This window comes from Lissotriton vulgaris, chromosome 5 (assembly GCF_964263255.1).
Source record: "Lissotriton vulgaris chromosome 5, aLisVul1.2, whole genome shotgun sequence".
Taxonomy (NCBI): Eukaryota; Metazoa; Chordata; class Amphibia; order Caudata; family Salamandridae; genus Lissotriton; species Lissotriton vulgaris.
In genome coordinates, this window is record NC_141693.1 from 1,715,808,869 (window position 1) to 1,715,827,206 (window position 18,338).

At 54.9% G+C, this 18,338-nt stretch overlaps 1 protein-coding gene across 4 annotated transcripts in view; it reads left to right on the forward strand.

Annotated features, from left to right (window-relative positions):
* The window catches only part of GPATCH8 (G-patch domain containing 8), a 351,647-nt gene that overhangs the window by 214,256 nt on the left and 119,053 nt on the right, over window positions 1-18,338 (forward strand). For 2 of the 4 annotated variants that reach the window (XM_086923895.1, XM_086923896.1), the window contains 2 exons: window positions 3,325-3,369; window positions 6,212-6,279. In XM_086923895.1, the coding sequence (XP_086780021.1) occupies window positions 6,253-6,279 (27 nt within the window). In that variant the 5' untranslated portion in view covers window positions 3,325-3,369; window positions 6,212-6,252. The remainder of the gene's footprint in view (window positions 1-3,324; window positions 3,370-6,211; window positions 6,280-18,338) is intronic. The other 2 variants (XM_086923894.1, XM_086923893.1) reach the window with 1 other exon arrangement.

The window sequence follows — 18,338 nt, forward strand, 5'->3', positions numbered from 1 at the left end:
AAACCATGCACTGCACTCCAGGCTAGGAACACCTTGGATCATCATAGGGCATTCTTATAAATGTATAGGAGTCTCTACTTCCTTGGTGTTGGGCCGCCAAGCTCATTGTCAGCCAATAATTCTAATATCTAGCAGCATTTAAAGTTCAGAAAATTTAAAAACATTGATGTTTCCAGGTTCATTACCTCAACCACTGACCCTGGGTTAGAACTCCGAATAATACCCCTTCTACCAGTAGAAAAACATTGCCAGACTATGGACTTTCAAGACTCCATCCACCAGAACCTCCCTATGATATTTACATATGAAAGTTATAAAGTAACTTTCATTCCAACCATAGTGCCTCTCCGGTTAATACTAGAAAAACCTGCTCCAATTGTGCACCTGAAGACCCGCAAACTAGAGCACTCTTAGCCTTTTCCACACTTCACATAGTAATGAATGTTTAGTTGTTATGATCGTTCTTCCAGTGCTAGTTTAGTATAATCCATGTTACCATATAAAGAATACCAGTTCATTACTTGATCCCTCGTAATCAACGGGACCGTCCTACAATATGTGAAAGTATCTCTGAAACGTTGCCGGGCAATGCAAGGCACAGGCTAGACCAGCCTGCTTAAATAACCCCTCAATATTAATCTGACAGGCCTGCCAGTGCCAAAGAACTGTGCCCCAAAGTGCTGGTCACCGGAAGACTCTCGCCTAGTCCACTCAACCAGCCCTAAATAGTCTCATCCTGTAATGACCTAAAGGGATGACTGTAACACATTGCATCTTGGCATAGCTCTTCAGTTGACTTCTCCTAATGGCAAACGTACAAAGTAGGTCTATAACACAGTGTATACGGTTACTTCTCTGACCGCCCCACCTTTTAGTCTTTCGCTACAGCCGACTTTGAAAATTGGATCGGGAAATAAGGTAATAAATCAGCCACTAAAGGAGTCCTCTCTGTTGCCAGCATAACACATGACAGAAATACGTATCTCTTTCACACTTTCCCATCCATCACAACACAAAGCACTGCATCCTGTAACAATATAATTTAACCTTGCTAGGGATCATGCCCGTCATTCAAACACTTCCCACATAGTCTCAAAGCAAATACACTTGCAACCACACTACCACACTGTGTAGCATGAATAAGCGCTATACAAATACTATAATGCAATACTATAGTGTATGTTCCATTTTACATGTAGATTTTTACTTGAGTGCGGTCAAAAACAAAAGGTGCCGGTAATTTTACATTTCCTTTTGAAAAGTGCACTACTTTGTCCATTGTTGTGTCAAGTCAAGAACAGAAGACCATACATAGTTTCTTACTACGCTAGAACAATTGTTTGCTGTTTATCTGTGTATTTTATTTTTGGGCATCAACTGCACGTTAATGGATTGGGTGCTTGAATTATTCTCAGCCACTGGCTATCGCTGAGTGCCTCATCCAAGTTCATCGTTTTATCTCACCTTGACACGTCCGTTTCGGCCCAGCCATATGCAAATCAGTCTTGGCCCTGGTTTAGTAGGAACAGTCCAGCCCGAACTGCCAAGCCGCCATGCCCTTCCTGAACCAGAACACAAGCAAAGACTGGTTCACCGTTATTAGGGCTCAGCAGCTGGGTATAGCTCGGTTCCAGTGCCATTAGTTTATTTTAGGGGCCTTGATTGTCACTTTCACTGATTTGAGCAGACCCGAGTTAACATGGCTGTCGCTACTACCTATGAATTTTTTTCTCATTCATGAATATTGGATAGCAGAGTCCAGTAGTGGAACACTGGGATAGAACACCAAGGTCCTCATTATGATTGGCCCGGTAAATGGGCTCAATTTTTGTACATACCTAGAGTTACTGATAGTGGATGAGGAAAATCCATCCTGTTACAAATTGGACCCTAAGGGGTCCACTTAGAAATGAGGAATCCATAATTCTGGGCCCGACTCAACTGATAATTTGTGGTTGAAAATCTGGCCGAAAATGACAAATTATCTCCATGTGAGCCCTTCATAATTTTGATCAGGCCTATAAATGCTGTTATTAGCCATATCCGAACTAAAAGGCCACTTATAATGAAGGCCTAAGTGCGGCACGTCAAGATTTCAGTTTAACAACCCAACCAACTGTTCAAAAGGGTATTTTTTCAAGTGAGCTTCACTTTGCTGCTTTTAAATGGATTTTCAAGGGATTCACCAACCAATACATGTCCTCCGATTACATTTCTGCTCAGATTTGCAATTGCGCGTGGTCAACATTTGCATGGTCAGTAGGGATATTCATGAACCTACCAATGATTTTTGGACGAACTAGTTAGCTACGGGAAAACTCATGTACACTTATTGGTCTATTAATATTTCAGCTCTAAGAATCTAGTGATGGCAAATCTGCTGCAGATTCAATTGTTTTAAGTATATTACTGCACTGACTGCTTGGACACTAGTTCATGTCCAAATGCAAGTCTATGTTACTCAGTGGTAAATGTATTTGAAGCACACCCTTCTTTAATTATGAGAATTGCTACAGACCGCATACTTCTCTTCGCTTCATATGTTGCATTGGTCTACCAAGTCCTGGTTTAACAGCCTCCTCATCCTATCCTGAAGGACATGGTCCAAATGGTGTGATGTGTTCTTCCTCTTTACAGATCGGACTCAAATGTTGGAGGTACCACATCAACATGTTCCACAGCTGGGCCTCCAGATCTGCTCTCAGTCCCTTCATTTTCAATTGTTGTATTTGTTGTTTAAGGCTTATTTTATCCATTACTGTTCCTATCAGGTTTGTCCCGGAGGTTCTAATTTACTGGGTCCGGTTGTCTTTCCTTGGGCTCCGTTTTTCAATTACTCCACCTCCAGTTACCCTTTACATTTATTAGATTAAACTTTAAATAATCTAGTTGAGCAAGTAACCATTCTGTTAAGCTTTGACTGCCCCAACTCGCCTGTGAATACCCATGACAGACAACCTACTCTAAAATGTTTTTCTTTTGAGAAGAGTCCTTCATGAGTAGGAGAGATGACACTGATTTATCTACAGGTGAATCTTTTACTGCGGAAGTCTGAATTCACTGCCCTGTAATACTGTGGGGCAAACACTGCATGCTTCATTCAGGATCGTGCCTTTCCATGTGTGAAAGAAACTTTGAAAATTCTATGGAAAGGCTTCTGCTTTAATATTTCTCTGCCTCTCTAGTCCCTGGGGCTCCTCTCCCATGGTGGAAGGTGGGATGAGAGCATTTCTTCTAGGCATGCTGTTTTGTCTACCACCAAGCAGCCTGTTTGCCCCCTTCGCTCAAGTTCTCTACCTAACAAATGGTATTTCTTTTTTGCAGCATAATGACCCCGGACTTGTTGTGGTGATGGTAAACTTAGCTGTGGTAATTTATTTTGAGTCTGAATTCCTCCCTTCTTGTCATCCGTGCACCGATGTTAGGCTTCTATTTCTATCTGTTGTAGCCTTCATCTTTTGCTTGGTCCTTTGATTTATTTTCTGCACACCTGTCTAATAATACTTTTAAGGGGTATGGTAAGAAGGGATATTTGTCCAATTGCTGTGACCTCTCCTACACTCCCACCCCTAGCATATGAAAATGTCCTTACCTCAAGAAAATAAATTGCTGAAAACTCGAGATAACATTTTTGTTCATATGATGACATGTTGTTGTAGCTAGCCTCTGAAATTCACACCATACTGAGGTGAAAATAAGACATCGAACCTTACACTGCTATGATTTCAATCACTTTTTCTGGCAGGTTTTTGCCAGATATTGGGCCTTTGAATTTAATGTTAATTTAATTAATCTATAGAACCTCATACAAGACAATACTTTATTACATTGTGCCATTTCACAGTCTGTGGGTCTTGCCCTCAGTAACCCGTGGTCAGCAATGAAAAGGGTACCAGATCCATTTTTGGCAAGGTTTTTATGGGCATTTGTTAGAGGTTCTGAGCATGGGTTGTAATTTAATTGGTTACGAGACAACCGCAACTTCTGCCTATGCTTTCTGGCCGGTACTCTTTCGGAGTATCCTAAACTAACAAAAAATACTGCTCCAACATGTTCAAGGCATTTTGTTGGGTTGATTATTACAGGGGACATACAAGCATACTCGTGGAAAATGTGTTCATTGATTTGTCTGGTTCCTAGGCACTCTTGTTTGTTAAGGCTTTGTGACTGAATTTCTGATTGTAGAGAGTGAGGAAGGGCGATGTAAGAGAATTGTGCCCCACAATACTGATTGTCACGAAACTATGAAGAGCCATCAGCAAGTATTTTTCGTTCCGAGCTGTCCTGGTTGGTAGCATTAGTTTTGTGGCCTTTTGTTTTAGATGGAACTTATTCACATTGTGTAGAAGAACGCAAACATCGCTCGTGCAACTGCTTAACAGATTTCTAGTAGATTTAAACTGTGTGCTGGGCTCAATCTAGAAAACTACATTCATCACTCTTGTAACTTTGGAATAGATATGGTATGCCTGCTTGTTTAAGTACTGTACCTGTGGTTCATAGCATCCACATTTCAGCCACCCCTCAGCGGGAATCTGAACTGTTATTCGTTGATTAGCATTAAGATGAGAATGGACTGTTTTGCAGTGGAAGCTTTTCTTGTTTCAGATGTGTGATAGGGCAAGTATAAAATATGGCCATGATTTTGTTCATAACCTATTCATTTTGGAAGCCTAATAGTCCGTTTTCAACTGGATTTAATTGCTAGTCCTATAGGGTAGTTCAGCTTCAAGTTTTTTGTGCCTGTTCCTTGCAGCTGAGAAAGTTCAGGACTTGTACAGTCACAAAATGAATGTTCTTCTCCATACAGGTATCTTCTAATTGCTCTCTTAAATAATGCAAAACATTGCTTTTTCAAACTGCCAGTTGTTGTTTTAATGACCAATTTGGGATGCATCTCTTTTTGGAGGAGTTTAGTGAAATCTTGTCATCTCAGAAGGGAATGAAAGAGAATGGTTTACTGTCTGATACCACGTGGATAGCAAATGTTGAACATTGAATGTCGGTGCTTCTATGATAGTGACTTTATAGGAGGTTTAGCTTTTTCCTAGCTATTTTAAACATGGATGATGTGGCTAAAATTTAATTCTCTCGGAGTTAGTTTGAAAAAGCAAAACGCAATCCTTTTTTCCAAGATTTTTCGATGAGTGATGACCACATAACCCAGAGGTGTAAGTTATTCATATGTAGCCAGACACAGCATATCATGTACATTTACATCACATACTCACACACCTTGTCCCATACCAAAGGAAATCCTACTTTCTCGACTTATATCCCACCCCATAGCACGGTTTCTGGTGTCATAATAGCAAACCAATAAAAGTGTGTTAGTAAAGTGCTTTGTCTGCCCTGTTCTGCTTTCGGTTGGCTGGTTACCACTGGAACAAATTGTTAATACCGCAAATCTTATGCATAGTTTTGATTAGTTTAATGTTAATTTTCTTTGCAAATAGTCCTTTTCACAGCTTACTGTCTTACTAGGGTCTGTCCTACTTGTAAATCCATTTAACTTTTTGGCCAATCAGCAGCTATAATAGAACATTCTAATTTGTCTTGTTGGTGGAATGGGGAGCAATATTTAATTGATAGCCAAATTCAAATCGGGGAAACAGAACTGTTTAAGCTTCCAGAATTGCCAGCCTTTTGCTTCTGTGGGGTTAATTTTTGTGATGTGAAAACACACAACGTTAGCAACCTATATAAAGAGATCTTACCTGGCAAGCCCTTTGCTCTTGTAGGCCTAGACAATTTCCAGCTTGGGTATTTAAAGATACGAGCACCGTCCATATTTGGACCCCAGTACTATGAGGTGAATGTTATAATCCGCATTTCGAGCTTAATTCGGAACGCCTGCCTCTTACAGCATGTGATTAATATTTAAAGCATGCCATTATTTAGCAGCAATGGAATTAGTGTATTTTTTTTACTCTAGCTGTTTTAACATTATCGAGCCCTGGGAGTTTGCAATGCAAGGCGTTCAATTCCTGTTTCGTTTTTAGCCATGCTGACTGTATTGTTGCCCAATGCTGGCCTTGAGGGCAAGGGGACAGGCATACCCATGTAAGCTGTGAGAATGACTTGTTTGGTTCACTAGCTTTATGGTCTCTGCACTCCAAGGCAATATTTCTAACCACTCTAAACCTTACTGTGCAATGTGAGTTGATGCTAAGTTGATGCTGAGTACTCTTTCTGTGTATTCATGTTCCAGGAAGGAAAGATCCGATTCCAATTGTCCTCAAATATGACGTCATGGGCATGGGTCGCATGGAGATGGAGGTAAGCAGAGAACAGTTACAGTGCTTTACACACTATTTAGTTTGTTTTATTTGTTTAGTATTGCCATACCCACTTTTGAGGTTATCATATTTTTGACTTCTCCAATTGCTAGTTTTGTATTCATATTTCTTAGTATGTTACTAGTTCTTTTCTTGCTAATCTTTTTACCTTCAACAAGATGAAAGGCTTTCATAAATGCATTTTATGGAAGGAATTGTGCTAGGGTCTCGGCTAGAGCAATAGCATAATATAGTATTTCCTTTTTAGGTCTCGGCCTGCGTAGGCTGCGCTTGCGCAGTCTCGCTGCCAAGATTTTGTTTTCCAGAGTGAGGACTTGAACCCGCCCCTTTTCTCCATTTGGCTGGCTTCTTAAACGGAGACCTGCCTTGGAGAAGAGGGGAGTCTGTCCGTTTAAGCCCTGTCTTTTTCGGATTGAGGGGCGTGTTTTTTCATGTTCTTTCTCTCCTCTTCCCATTGGCTGGAATTTTACATTCCAGCCAATGGGAAGAGGAGAGAAAGAAACACGCCCCCCAGTCCAAAATGACGGGGTGTTTCTCCAAAGCATTTCTGCTTGACCTCTGAGAAAGATGTTCACGGCAACAGGCTTTTTTTTTAATGTATTCTTGCGGTAGTCGCTTCTATACAGTGTCTCTTACCCCATGGAGGGTTTCTGAAGCCCTTGTACTCACAGGCCTGAATGTTCCTACAACAAATGCAGGGCTGGAAGTCCCAGAAAGGAAAGGGCAGACTGTAGGATGTGTTTGCTAGGTTTGGGATCAGGGTTTCAGAGACTTGTGTATATATTATTTCACAGCCCTCAAAAAGCACTTACCGACTGCGCCAAACGGTGGCATGTCATATGAGCTGCTATCAGTCACTCCTGGGTTTTAGGTGACAGAATGTTGCATTCTGGGACATGTTGTTTTGTTTTCAACATAATTGCGGGCCCAAATCTCCGATATCAGCGCAGTCCTCTGAAAATGAAGGTACAGCAGTGTGTGTCAAGCATGGCGTACGGGTCACTCAGCAGCCACTGCAAAGGGTCTAGTTTAAAACGTCATGGTGCCTCGAGAGTAAGTCAACACCTCCAGTGATCTCTAAGGAAGTTATACGTTAAGACTATAAATAAAACCGGATACTCCATGTTGTGGGTGTACAAGAATAGGGGGGGGATGTCCGGTCGTATTACGATCTAGTAGAAACCGTAAAATTGGCGGTGAGTGATGTCTTTAACAGCATATATATCTCTGACACTGTTTGATGCTATAATAACTCAAAAAGGACGGAAAAGGCTGCGCAATGCAGGCATACCTGTGGAGTAAGGCTAAGGGCTGTATCTACAGAGGAGGGAAAACAATGGGTAAGGGAAGAAAATGGTAATCTGTACATGTATACTCTTGAGGGTGGGGAGCAATTAAATACTGAGAGCCTGTCGGAAAGTATCTATTGACAAAGGCTGGACTCACCGTGGGACCGGTGATAGTTCCAACCCGGTCCTGATCGGGTGTAAGTATTGAAAGACGTGAGAAGCGAGTGCTTTCAAAGCGTCAAAAAAACTGTTCTAGGTAGCAAGGCCCGCCGCCGGGTACGCGGTCGGTCAAAGAAGGCAAGCCAATCGGCTTGTCCTTCTTTGTAGGCTGTGGTAACAAATAAAAATTAACGATAAGAATAATTGGGATGTGCCATGACGTACGACCCGGGTAGGGGTCTAAGAAAAGAGTTAAGCTATTTCAATCTTAGGGAGAACGTGCCTGTAAATCGTACCTTAATGCCGTGTTACGGGGAAGGGAATTAATCCGTGTGTGGCTCTGTGTCTGTGTGTGTGTGTGGCTCTGTGTCTGTGTGTGTGTGTGTGGCTCTGTGTCTGTGTGTGTGTGTGGGGCCCTGTGTGTGTGTGTGGGGCCCTGTGTGTGTGTGTGGGGCCCTGTGTGTGTGTGTGGGGCCCTGTGTGTGTGTGTGGGGCCCTGTGTGTGTGTGTGGGGCCCTGTGTGTGTGTGGGGCTCTGTGTGTGTGTGTGGGGCTCTGTGTGTGTGTGTGGGGCTCTGTGTGTGTGTGGGGGGCTCTGTGTGTGTGTGTGTGGGGCTCTGTGTGTGTGTGTGTGTGAGGCTCTGTGTGTGTGTGTGTGTGAGGCTCTGTGTGTGTGTGTGTGTGTGTGTGTGTGTGTGAGGCTCTGTGTGTGTGTGTGTGGGGCTCTGTGAGTGTGTGGGGCTCTGTGAGTGTGTGGGGCTCTGTGTGTGTGTGTGTGGGGCTCTGTGTGTGGGGCTCTGTGTGTGTGTGTGTGTGTGTGTGGGGCTCTGTGTGTGTGGGGCTCTGTGTGTGTGGGGCTCTGTGTGTGTGTGTGTGTGTGTGGGGCTCTGTGTGTGTGGGGCTCTGTGTGTGTGTGTGGGGCTCTGTGTGTGTGTGTGTGTGGGGCTCTGTGTGTGTGTGTGTGTGTGTGTGTGTGGGGCTCTGTGTGTGGGGCTCTGTGTGTGTGGGGCTCTGTGTGTGTGGGGCTCTGTGTGTGTGGGGCTCTGTGTGTGTGTGGGGGGCTCTGTGTGTGTGTGTGGGGCTCTGTGTGTGTGTGTGTGTGGCTCTGTGTGTGTGTGGGGGGCTCTGTGTGTGTGTGGGGGGCTCTGTGTGTGGGGGGCTCTGTGTGTGTGTGTGTGTGGGGGGGCTCTGTGTGTGTGTGTGTGTGGGGGGGGCTCTGTGTGTGGGGGGGGGCTCTGTGTGTGTGTGTGGAGCTCTGTGTGTGTGTGTGTGGGGCTCTGTGTGTGTGTGTGTGGGGCTCTGTGTGTGTGTGTGGGGCTCTGTGTGTGTGTGTGTGTGTGGGGCTCTGTGTGTGTGTGGGGGGGCTCTGTGTGTGTGTGTGGGAGGCTCTGTGTGTGGGGGGCTCTGTGTGTGGGGGTGTGTGGGGGGCTCTGTGTGTGTGTGTGTGTGTGTGTGTGTGTGGGGCTGTGTGTGTGTGTGTGGGGGGGGGGCTCTGTGTGTGTGTGTGTGGGGGGGGGCTCTGTGTGTGTGGGGGGGGCTCTGTGTGTGTGTGTGGGGGGGGGGGATCTGTGTGTGTGTGTGTGGGGCTCTGTGTGTGTGTGTGTGTGGGGCTCTGTGTGTGTGTGGGGCGCTGTGTGTGTGTGGGGCGCTGTGTGTGTGTGGGGGGGGCTCTGTGTGTGTGTGTGTGTGGGGGGCTCTGTGTGTGTGTGGGGGGGCTCTGTGTGTGTGTGGGGCTCTGTGTGTGTGGGGGGCTCTGTGTGTGTGTGGGGCTCTGTGTGTGTGGGGGGCTCTGTGTGTGTGTGGGGGGCTCTGTGTGTGTGTGGGGGGCTCTGTGTGTGTGTGGGGGGCTCTGTGTGTGTGTGGGGGGCTCTGTGTGTGTGTGGGGGGCTCTGTGTGTGTGTGGGGGGCTCTGTGTGTGTGGGGGGGGGCTCTGTGTGTGTGGGGGGGCTCTGTGTGTGTGGGGCTCTGTGTGTGTGTGTGTGGGGCTCTGTGTGTGTGTGTGTGTGTGGGGCTCTGTGTGTGTGTGTGTGTGTGGGGCTCTGTGTGTGTGTGGGGGGGCTCTGTGTGTGGGGGGCTCTGTGTGTGGGGGGCTGTGTGTGTGGGGGGCTCTGTGTGTGGGGGGCTGTGTGTGTGGGGGGCTCTGTGTGTGTGTGGGGGGCTCTGTGTGTGTGGGGGGCTCTGTGTGTGTGGGGGGCTCTGTGTGTGTGTGGGGGGCTCTGTGTGTGTGTGGGGGGCTCTGTGTGTGTGTGGGGGGCTCTGTGTGTGGGGGGCTCTGTGTGTGGGGGGCTCTGTGTGTGGGGGGCTCTGTGTGTGTGGGGGGCTCTGTGTGTGTGTGGGGGGCTCTGTGTGTGTGTGGGGGGCTCTGTGTGTGTGGGGGGCTCTGTGTGTGTGTGGGGGGCTCTGTGTGTGTGTGGGGGGCTCTGTGTGTGTGTGGGGGGCTCTGTGTGTGTGTGGGGGGCTCTGTGTGTGTGTGGGGGGCTCTGTGTGTGGGGCTCTGTGTGTGTGTGGGGGGCTCTGTGTGTGTGTGGGGGGGGCTCTGTGTGTGGGGGGGGCTCTGTGTGTGGGGGGGGCTCTGTGTGTGGGGGGGGCTCTGTGTGTGGGGGGGCTCTGTGTGTGGGGGGGGGCTCTGTGTGTGGGGGGGCTGTGTGTGTGGGGGGGCTGTGTGTGTGGGGGGGCTGTGTGTGTGGGGGGGCTGTGTGTGTGGGGGGGGCTGTGTGTGTGGGGGGGCTCTGTGTGTGGGGGGCTCTGTGTGTGGGGGGGCTCTGTGTGTGGGGGGGCTCTGTGTGTGGGGGGGCTCTGTGTGTGGGGGGGCTCTGTGTGTGGGGGGGCTCTGTGTGTGGGGGGGCTCTGTGTGTGTGTGTGGGGCTCTGTGTGTGTGTGTGGGGCTCTGTGTGTGTGTGGGGCTCTGTGTGTGTGTGGGGCTCTGTGTGTGTGTGGGGCTCTGTGTGTGTGTGGGGCTCTGTGTGTGTGGGGCTCTGTGTGTGGGGGGCTCTGTGTGTGGGGGGCTCTGTGTGTGGGGGGCTCTGTGTGTGGGGGGGCTCTGTGTGTGGGGGGGCTCTGTGTGTGTGGGGGGGGGGGCTGTGTGTGTGTGTGTGGGGGGGCTCTGTGTGTGGGGGGGCTCTGTGTGTGTGTGTGTGTGGGGGGCTCTGTGTGTGTGTGTGGGGCTGTGTGTGTGTGTGTGTGGGGCTCTGTGTGTGTGTGTGGGGGGCTCTGTGTGTGTGTGTGTGTGGGGCTCTGTGTGTGTGTGTGGGGCTCTGTGTGTGTGTGTGGGGCTCTGTGTGTGTGTGTGGGGCTCTGTGTGTGGGGCTCTGTGTGTGTGGGGCTCTGTGTGTGTGTGTGGGGCTCTGTGTGTGTGTGTGTGTGGGGCTCTGTGTGTGTGTGTGTGGGGCTCTGTGTGTGTGTGTGTGTGGGGCTCTGTGTGTGTGTGTGTGTGTGGGGCTCTGTGTGTGTGTGTGTGTGGGGCTCTGTGTGTGTGTGGGGCTCTGTGTGTGTGTGTGTGTGTGTGGCTCTGTGTGTGTGTGTGGCTCTGTGTGTGTGTGTGGGGGCTCTGTGTGTGTGTGTGGGGGCTCTGTGTGTGTGTGTGGGGGCTCTGTGTGTGGGGGGGCTCTGTGTGTGGGGGGGCTCTGTGTGTGTGTGGGGCTGTGTGTGTGTGTGTGGGGGGGGCTCTGTGTGTGTGTGTGGGGCTCTGTGTGTGGGGCTCTGTGTGTGTGTGGGGCTCTGTGTGTGTGGGGCTCTGTGTGTGTGGGGCTCTGTGTGTGTGGGGCTCTGTGTGTGTGGGGCTCTGTGTGTGTGGGGCTCTGTGTGTGTGGGGCTCTGTGTGTGTGGGGCTCTGTTGGGGCTCTGTGTGTGTGGGGCTCTGTGTGTGTGGGGCTCTGTGTGTGTGGGGCTCTGTGTGTGTGGGGCTCTGTGTGTGGGGGGGGGGCTCTGTGTGTGTGGGGCTCTGTGTGTGGGGGGGGGGCTCTGTGTGTGGGGGGGCTCTGTGTGTGGGGGGGCTCTGTGTGTGGGGGGGCTCTGTGTGTGGGGGGGCTCTGTGTGTGGGGGGGCTCTGTGTGTGTGGAGCTCTGTGTGTGTGTGTGTGGGGCTCTGTGTGTGTGTGTGTGGGGCTCTGTGTGTGTGTGGCTCTGTGTGTGTGTGGGGGGGGGCTCTGTGTGTGTGTGTGGGGCTCTGTGTGTGTGGGGCTCTGTGTGTGTGTGTGTGTGGGGCTCTGTGTGTGTGTGTGTGTGGGGCTCTGTGTGTGTGTGTGTGTGGGGCTCTGTGTGTGTGTGTGTGTGGGGCTCTGTGTGTGTGTGTGGCTCTGTGTGTGTGTGTGGGGGGGGGCTCTGTGTGTGTGTGTGTGGGGGGGGGGGGCTCTGTGTGTGGGGGGGCTCTGTGTGTGTGTGTGGGGGGGCTCTGTGTGTGGGGGGGGGATCTGTGTGTGGGGGGGGGATCTGTGTGTGGGGGGGGCTCTGTGTGTGGGGGGGCTCTGTGTGTGGGGGGGCTCTGTGTGTGGGGGGGGATCTGTGTGTGGGGGGGCTCTGTGTGTGTGTGTGATCTGTGTGTGTGTGGGGCGCTGTGTGTGTGTGGGGCGCTGTGTGTGCGGGGCGCTGTGTGTGCGGGGCTCTGTGTGTGCGGGGCTCTGTGTGTGCGGGGCTCTGTGTGTGCGGGGCTCTGTGTGTGCGGGGCTCTGTGTGTGCGGGGCTCTGTGTGTGCGGGGCTCTGTGTGTGCGGGGCTCTGTGTGTGCGGGGCTCTGTGTGTGTGGGGCTCTGTGTGTGTGTGTGTGTGTGGGGGGGGGCTCTGTGTGTGTGTGTGTGTGTGTGTGTGGGGGGCTCTGTGTGTGTGTGTGTGGGGCTCTGTGTGTGTGTGTGGGGCTCTGTGTGTGTGTGTGGGGCTCTGTGTGTGTGTGTGGGGCTCTGTGTGTGTGTGTGGGGCTCTCTGTGTGTGTGTGTGGGGCTCTGTGTGTGTGTGTGGGGCTCTCTGTGTGTGTGTGGGGCTCTCTGTGTGTGTGTGTGGGGGGGCTCTGTGTGTGGGGGGGGGGCTCTGTGTGTGTGTGGGGGGGCTCTGTGTGTGTGGGGGGGCTCTGTGTGTTTGTGTGTGGGGGGGGCTCTGTGTGTTTGTGTGTGGGGGGGGCTCTGTGTGTGTGTGTGTGGGGCTCTGTGTGTGTGGCTCTGTGTGTGTGTGTGGGGCTCTGTGTGTGTTTGTGTGTGTGGGGGGGGCGCTGTGTGTGTGGGGGGCGCTGTGTGTGGGGGGGGCGCTGTGTGTGTGGGGGGCGCTGTGTGTGTGGGGGGCGCTGTGTGTGTGGGGGGCGCTGTGTGTGTGGGGGGCGCTGTGTGTGTGGGGGCGCTGTGTGTGTGGGGTTCTGTGCGTGTGTGTGGGGGGTTCTGTGCGTGTGTGTGTGGGGTTCTGTGCGTGTGTGTGGGGGGTTCTGTGCGTGTGTGTGTGGGGTTCTGTGCGTGTGTGTGTGGGGGGTTCTGTGCATGTGTGTGTGGGGGGTTCTGTGCATGTGTGTGGGGGGTTCTGTGCATGTGTGTGGGGGGTTCTGTGCGTGTGTGTGTGGGGGGTTCTGTGCGTGTGTGTGTGGGGGGTTCTGTGCGTGTGTGTGTGGGGGGTTCTGTCCGTGTGTGTGTGGGGGGTTCTGTCCGTGTGTGTGTGGGGGGTTCTGTGCGTGTGGGGGGGCTCTGTGCGTGTGTGGGGGGCTCTGTGTGTGTGTGGGGGGCTCTGTGTGTGTGTGGGGGGCTCTGTGTGTGTGTGGGGGGCTCTGTGTGTGTGTGGGGGGCTCTGTGTGTGTGTGGGGGGCTCTGTGTGTGTGTGGGGGGCTCTGTGTGTGTGTGGGGGGCTCTGTGTGTGTGTGGGGGGCTCTGTGTGTGTGTGGGGGGCTCTGTGTGTGGGGGGCTCTGTGTGTGTGGGGGGCTCTGTGTGTGGGGGGGGCTCTGTGTGTGTGGGGGGGCTCTGTGTGTGTGGGGGGGCTCTGTGTGTGTGGGGGGGCTCTGTGTGTGTGGGGGGGCTCTGTGTGTGGGGGGGCTCTGTGTGTGTGGGGGGGCTCTGTGTGTGTGGGGGGGCTCTGTGTGTGTGGGGGAGGGGCTCTGTGTGTGTGGGGGGGGCTCTGTGTGTGTGTGGGGGGCTCTGTGTGTGTGGGGGGCTCTGTGTGTGTGGGGGGCTCTGTGTGTGTGGGGGGCTCTGTGTGTGTGGGGGGCTCTGTGTGTGTGGGGGGCTCTGTGTGTGTGGGGGGCTCTGTGTGTGTGGGGGGCTCTGTGTGTGTGGGGGGCTCTGTGTGTGTGGGGGGCTCTGTGTGTGTGGGGGGCTCTGTGTGTGTGGGGGGCTCTGTGTGTGTGGGGGGCTCTGTGTGTGTGGGGGGCTCTGTGTGTGTGGGGGGCTCTGTGTGTGTGGGGGGGCTCTGTGTGTGTGGGGGGGCTGTGTGTGTGTGGGGGGGCTGTGTGTGTGGGGGGGGGGCTGTGTGTGTGTGGGGGGCTCTGTGTGTGTGGGGGGCTCTGTGTGTGTGTGGGGGGCTCTGTGTGTGTGGGGGGCTCTATGTGTGTGTGGGGGGGCTCTGTGTGTGTGGGGGGGCTCTGTGTGTGGGGGGGCTCTGTGTGTGTGGGGGGGCTCTGTGTGTGTGGGGGGGCTCTGTGTGTGTGGGGGGGCTCTGTGTGTGTGTGGGGGGGCTCTGTGTGTGTGTGGGGGGGCTCTGTGTGTGTGTGGGGGGGCTCTGTGTGTGTGTGGGGGGGCTCTGTGTGTGTGTGGGGGGGGCTCTGTGTGTGTGGGGGGGCTCTGTGTGTGTGTGTGGGGGCTCTGTGTGTGTGGGGGGGCTCTGTGTGTGTGTGGGGCTCTGTGTGTGTGTGGGGGGCTCTGTGTGTGTGTGTGGGGGGCTCTGTGTGTGTGTGTGGGGCTCTGTGTGTGTGTGTGTGGGGCTCTGTGTGTGTGGGGCTCTGTGTGTGTGGGGGGGCTCTGTGTGTGTGGGGCTCTGTGTGTGGGGCTCTGTGTGTGTGTGGGGCTCTGTGTGTGTGTGGGGCTCTGTGTGTGTGTGGGGCTCTGTGTGTGTGGGGCTCTGTGTGTGTGTGTGGGGCTCTGTGTGTGTGTGGCTCTGTGTGTGTGTGTGGGGGGGCTCTGTGTGTGGGGGGGCTGTGTGTGTGGGGGGGCTGTGTGTGTGGGGGGGCTGTGTGTGTGGGGCTCTGTGTGTGTGTGGCTCTGTGTGTGTGTGGGGGGGGGCTCTGTGTGTGTGTGTGTGGGGGGGGGGCTCTGTGTGGGGGGGGGGCTCTGTGTGTGGGGGGGGGGATCTGTGTGTGGGGGGGGATCTGTGTGTGGGGGGGGATCTGTGTGTGTGGGGCTCTGTGTGTGTGGGGCTCTGTGTGTGTGGGGCGCTGTGTGTGTGGGGCGCTGTGTGTGTGGGGCGCTGTGTGTGTGGGGCTCTGTGTGTGGGGCTCTGTGTGTGTGGGGCGCTGTGTGTGTGGGGCTCTGTGTGTGTGGGGCTGTGTGTGTGTGGGGCTCTGTGTGTGGGGCTGTGTGTGTGTGTGTGTGTGGGGGGGGGCTCTGTGTGTGTGGGGGGGGCTCTGTGTGTGTGTGTGGGGGGGCTCTGTGTGTGTGGGGGGGCTCTGTGTGTGTGGGGGGGCTCTGTGTGTGTGGGGGGGCTCTGTGTGTGTGGGGGGGCTCTGTGTGTGTGGGGGGGCTCTGTGTGTGTGGGGGGGCTCTGTGTGTGTGGGGGGGCTCTGTGTGTGTGGGGGGGGCTCTGTGTGTGTGGGGGGGGGCTCTGTGTGTGTGTGTGTGGGGCTCTGTGTGTGTGTGGGGGGCTCTGTGTGTGTGTGGGGGGGGGCTCTGTGTGTGTGGGGGGGGCTCTGTGTGTGTGGGGGGCTGTGTGTGTGTGGGGGGCTGTGTGTGTGTGGGGGGCTCTGTGTGTGTGGGGGGTCTCTGTGTGTGGGGGGGGGCTCTGTGTGTGTGGGGGGGGCTCTGTGTGTGTGTGGGGGGCTCTGTGTGTGTGGGGGGGCTCTGTGTGTGGGGGGGGCTCTGTGTGTGGGGGCTCTGTGTGTGGGGGGCTCTGTGTGTGTGTGGGGGGGGCTCTGTGTGTGGGGGGGGGGCTCTGTGTGGGGGGGGCTCTGTGTGTGTGGGGGGGGCTCTGTGTGTGTGGGGGACGCTCTGTGTGTGTGGGGGGGCTCTGTGTGTGTGGGGGGGCTCTGTGTGTGGGGGCTCTGTGTGTGGGGGGCTCTGTGTGTGTGTGGGGGGTCTGTGTGTGTGGGGGGCTCTGTGTGTGTGTGGGGGGGGCTCTGTGTGTGTGTGGGGGGGCTCTGTGTGTGTGGGGGGGCTCTGTGTGTGTGGGGGGGGCTCTGTGTGTGTGGGGGGGGCTCTGTGTGTGTGGGGGGCTGTGTGTGTGGGGGGCTGTGTGTGTGTGGGGGGCTCTGTGTGTGTGGGGGGTCTCTGTGTGTGGGGGGGGGGCTCTGTGTGTGTGGGGGGGCTCTGTGTGTGGGGGGGGGGCTCTGTGTGTGTGGGGGGGCTCTGTGTGTGGGGGGGGCTCTGTGTGTGGGGGGGGCTCTGTGTGTGGGGGGGGCTCTGTGTGTGGGGGGGGCTCTGTGTGTGGGGGGGGCTCTGTGTGTGTGGGGGGCTCTGTGTGTGTGGGGGGCTCTGTGTGTGTGGGGGGCTCTGTGTGTGTGGGGGGCTCTGTGTGTGTGGGGGGCTCTGTGTGTGTGTGTGGGGGGCTCTGTGTGTGTGGGGGGCTCTGTGTGTGTGTGTGTGGGGGGGCTCTGTGTGTGTGTGGGGGGGCTCTGTGTGTGTGTGGGGGGGCTCTGTGTGTGTGTGGGGGGGCTCTGTGTGTGTGTGGGGGGGCTCTGTGTGTGTGTGGGGGCTCTGTGTGTGTGGGGGGGGGCTCTGTGTGTGGGGGGGGGCTGTGTGTGGGGGGGGGCTCTGTGTGTGGGGGGGGCTCTGTGTGTGGGGGGGGGGCTCTGTGTGGGGGGGGCTCTGTGTGTGTGGGGGGGGCTCTGTGTGTGTGGGGGACGCTCTGTGTGTGTGGGGGGGCTCTGTGTGTGTGGGGGGGCTCTGTGTGGGGGGCTCTGTGTGTGTGTGGGGGGTCTGTGTGTGTGGGGGGCTCTGTGTGTGTGTGGGGGGGCTCTGTGTGTGTGGGGGGGGCTCTGTGTGTGTGGGGGGGGCTCTGTGTGTGTGTGTGTGGGGCTCTGTGTGTGTGTGGGGGGCTCTGTGTGTGTGTGGGGGGCTCTGTGTGTGTGTGGGGGGCTCTGTGTGTGTGTGGGGGGCTCTGTGTGTGTGGGGGGGGCTCTGTGTGTGTGGGGGGGGCTCTGTGTGTGGGGGGGGGGCTCTGTGTGGGGGGGGGGCTCTGTGTGTGTGGGGGGGGCTCTGTGTGTGTGGGGGGGGCTCTGTGTGTGTGGGGGGGGCTCTGTGTGTGTGGGGGGGGCTCTGTGTGTGTGTGGGGGGCTCTGTGTGTGTGGGGGGGGGCTCTGTGTGTGGGGGGGGGCTCTGTGTGGGGGGGGCTCTGTGTGTGTGGGGGGGGCTCTGTGTGTGTGGGGGACGCTCTGTGTGTGTGGGGGGGGGCTCTGTGTGTGTGGGGGACGCTCTGTGTGTGTGGGGGGCTCTGTGTGTGTGGGGGGGCTCTGTGTGTGTGGGGCTCTGTGTGTGTGGGGGGGGGTCTGTGTGTGTGGGGGGGGGGCTCTGTGTGTGTGGGGGGGGCTCTGTGTGTGTGGGGGGGGCTCTGTGTGTGTGTGTGTGGGGCTCTGTGTGTGTGTGTGTGGGGCTCTGTGTGTGTGTGGGGGGCTCTGTGTGTGTGTGGGGGGCTCTGTGTGTGTGTGGGGGGCTCTGTGTGTGTGTGGGGGGCTCTGTGTGTGTGGGGGGGGGCTCTGTGTGTGTGTGGGGGGGGCTCTGTGTGTGTGTGGGGGGGGCTCTGTGTGTGTGGGGGGGGCTCTGTGTGTGGGGGGGGGGCTCTGTGTGTGTGGGGGGGGGCTCTGTGTGTGTGGGGGGGGGGCTCTGTGTGTGTGTGGGGGGGCTCTGTGTGTGTGTGTGTGGCTCTGTGTGTGTGGGGGGGGGGCTCTGTGTGTGTGTGGGGGGGGGCTCTGTGTGTGTGTGTGTGTGTGTGGGGGGGGGCTCTGTGTGTGTGTGTGTGTGGGGGGCTTTGTGTGTGTGTGTGTGGTTCTGTGTGTGTGGGGGGGGGTTCTGTGTGTGTGGGGGGGGTTCTGTGTGTGTGGGGGGGGTTCTGTGTGTGTGGGGGGGGGGTTCTGTGTGTGTGGGGGGGGGTTCTGTGTGTGTGGGGGGGTTCTGTGTGTGTGTGTGGGGGGGTTCTGTGTGTGGGGGGGTTCTGTGTGTGGGGGGGTTCTGTGTGTGGGGGGGTTCTGTGTGTGGGGGGGTTCTGTGTGTGGGGGGGTTCTGTGTGTGGGGGGGTTCTGTGTGTGTGTGGGGGTTCTGTGTGTGGGGGGGGACTCTGTGTGTGTGTGGGGGGGCTCTGTGTGTGTGTGGGGGGGCTCTGTGTGTGTGTGGGGGGGCTCTGTGTGTGGGGGGGGGCTCTGTGTGTGTGGGGGGGCTCTGTGTGTGTGGGGGGCTCTGTGTGTGGGGGGGCTCTGTGTGTGTGGGGGGGGGCTCTGTGTGGGGGGGCTCTGTGTGTGTGTGTGGGGGGCTCTGTGTGTGTGTGTGG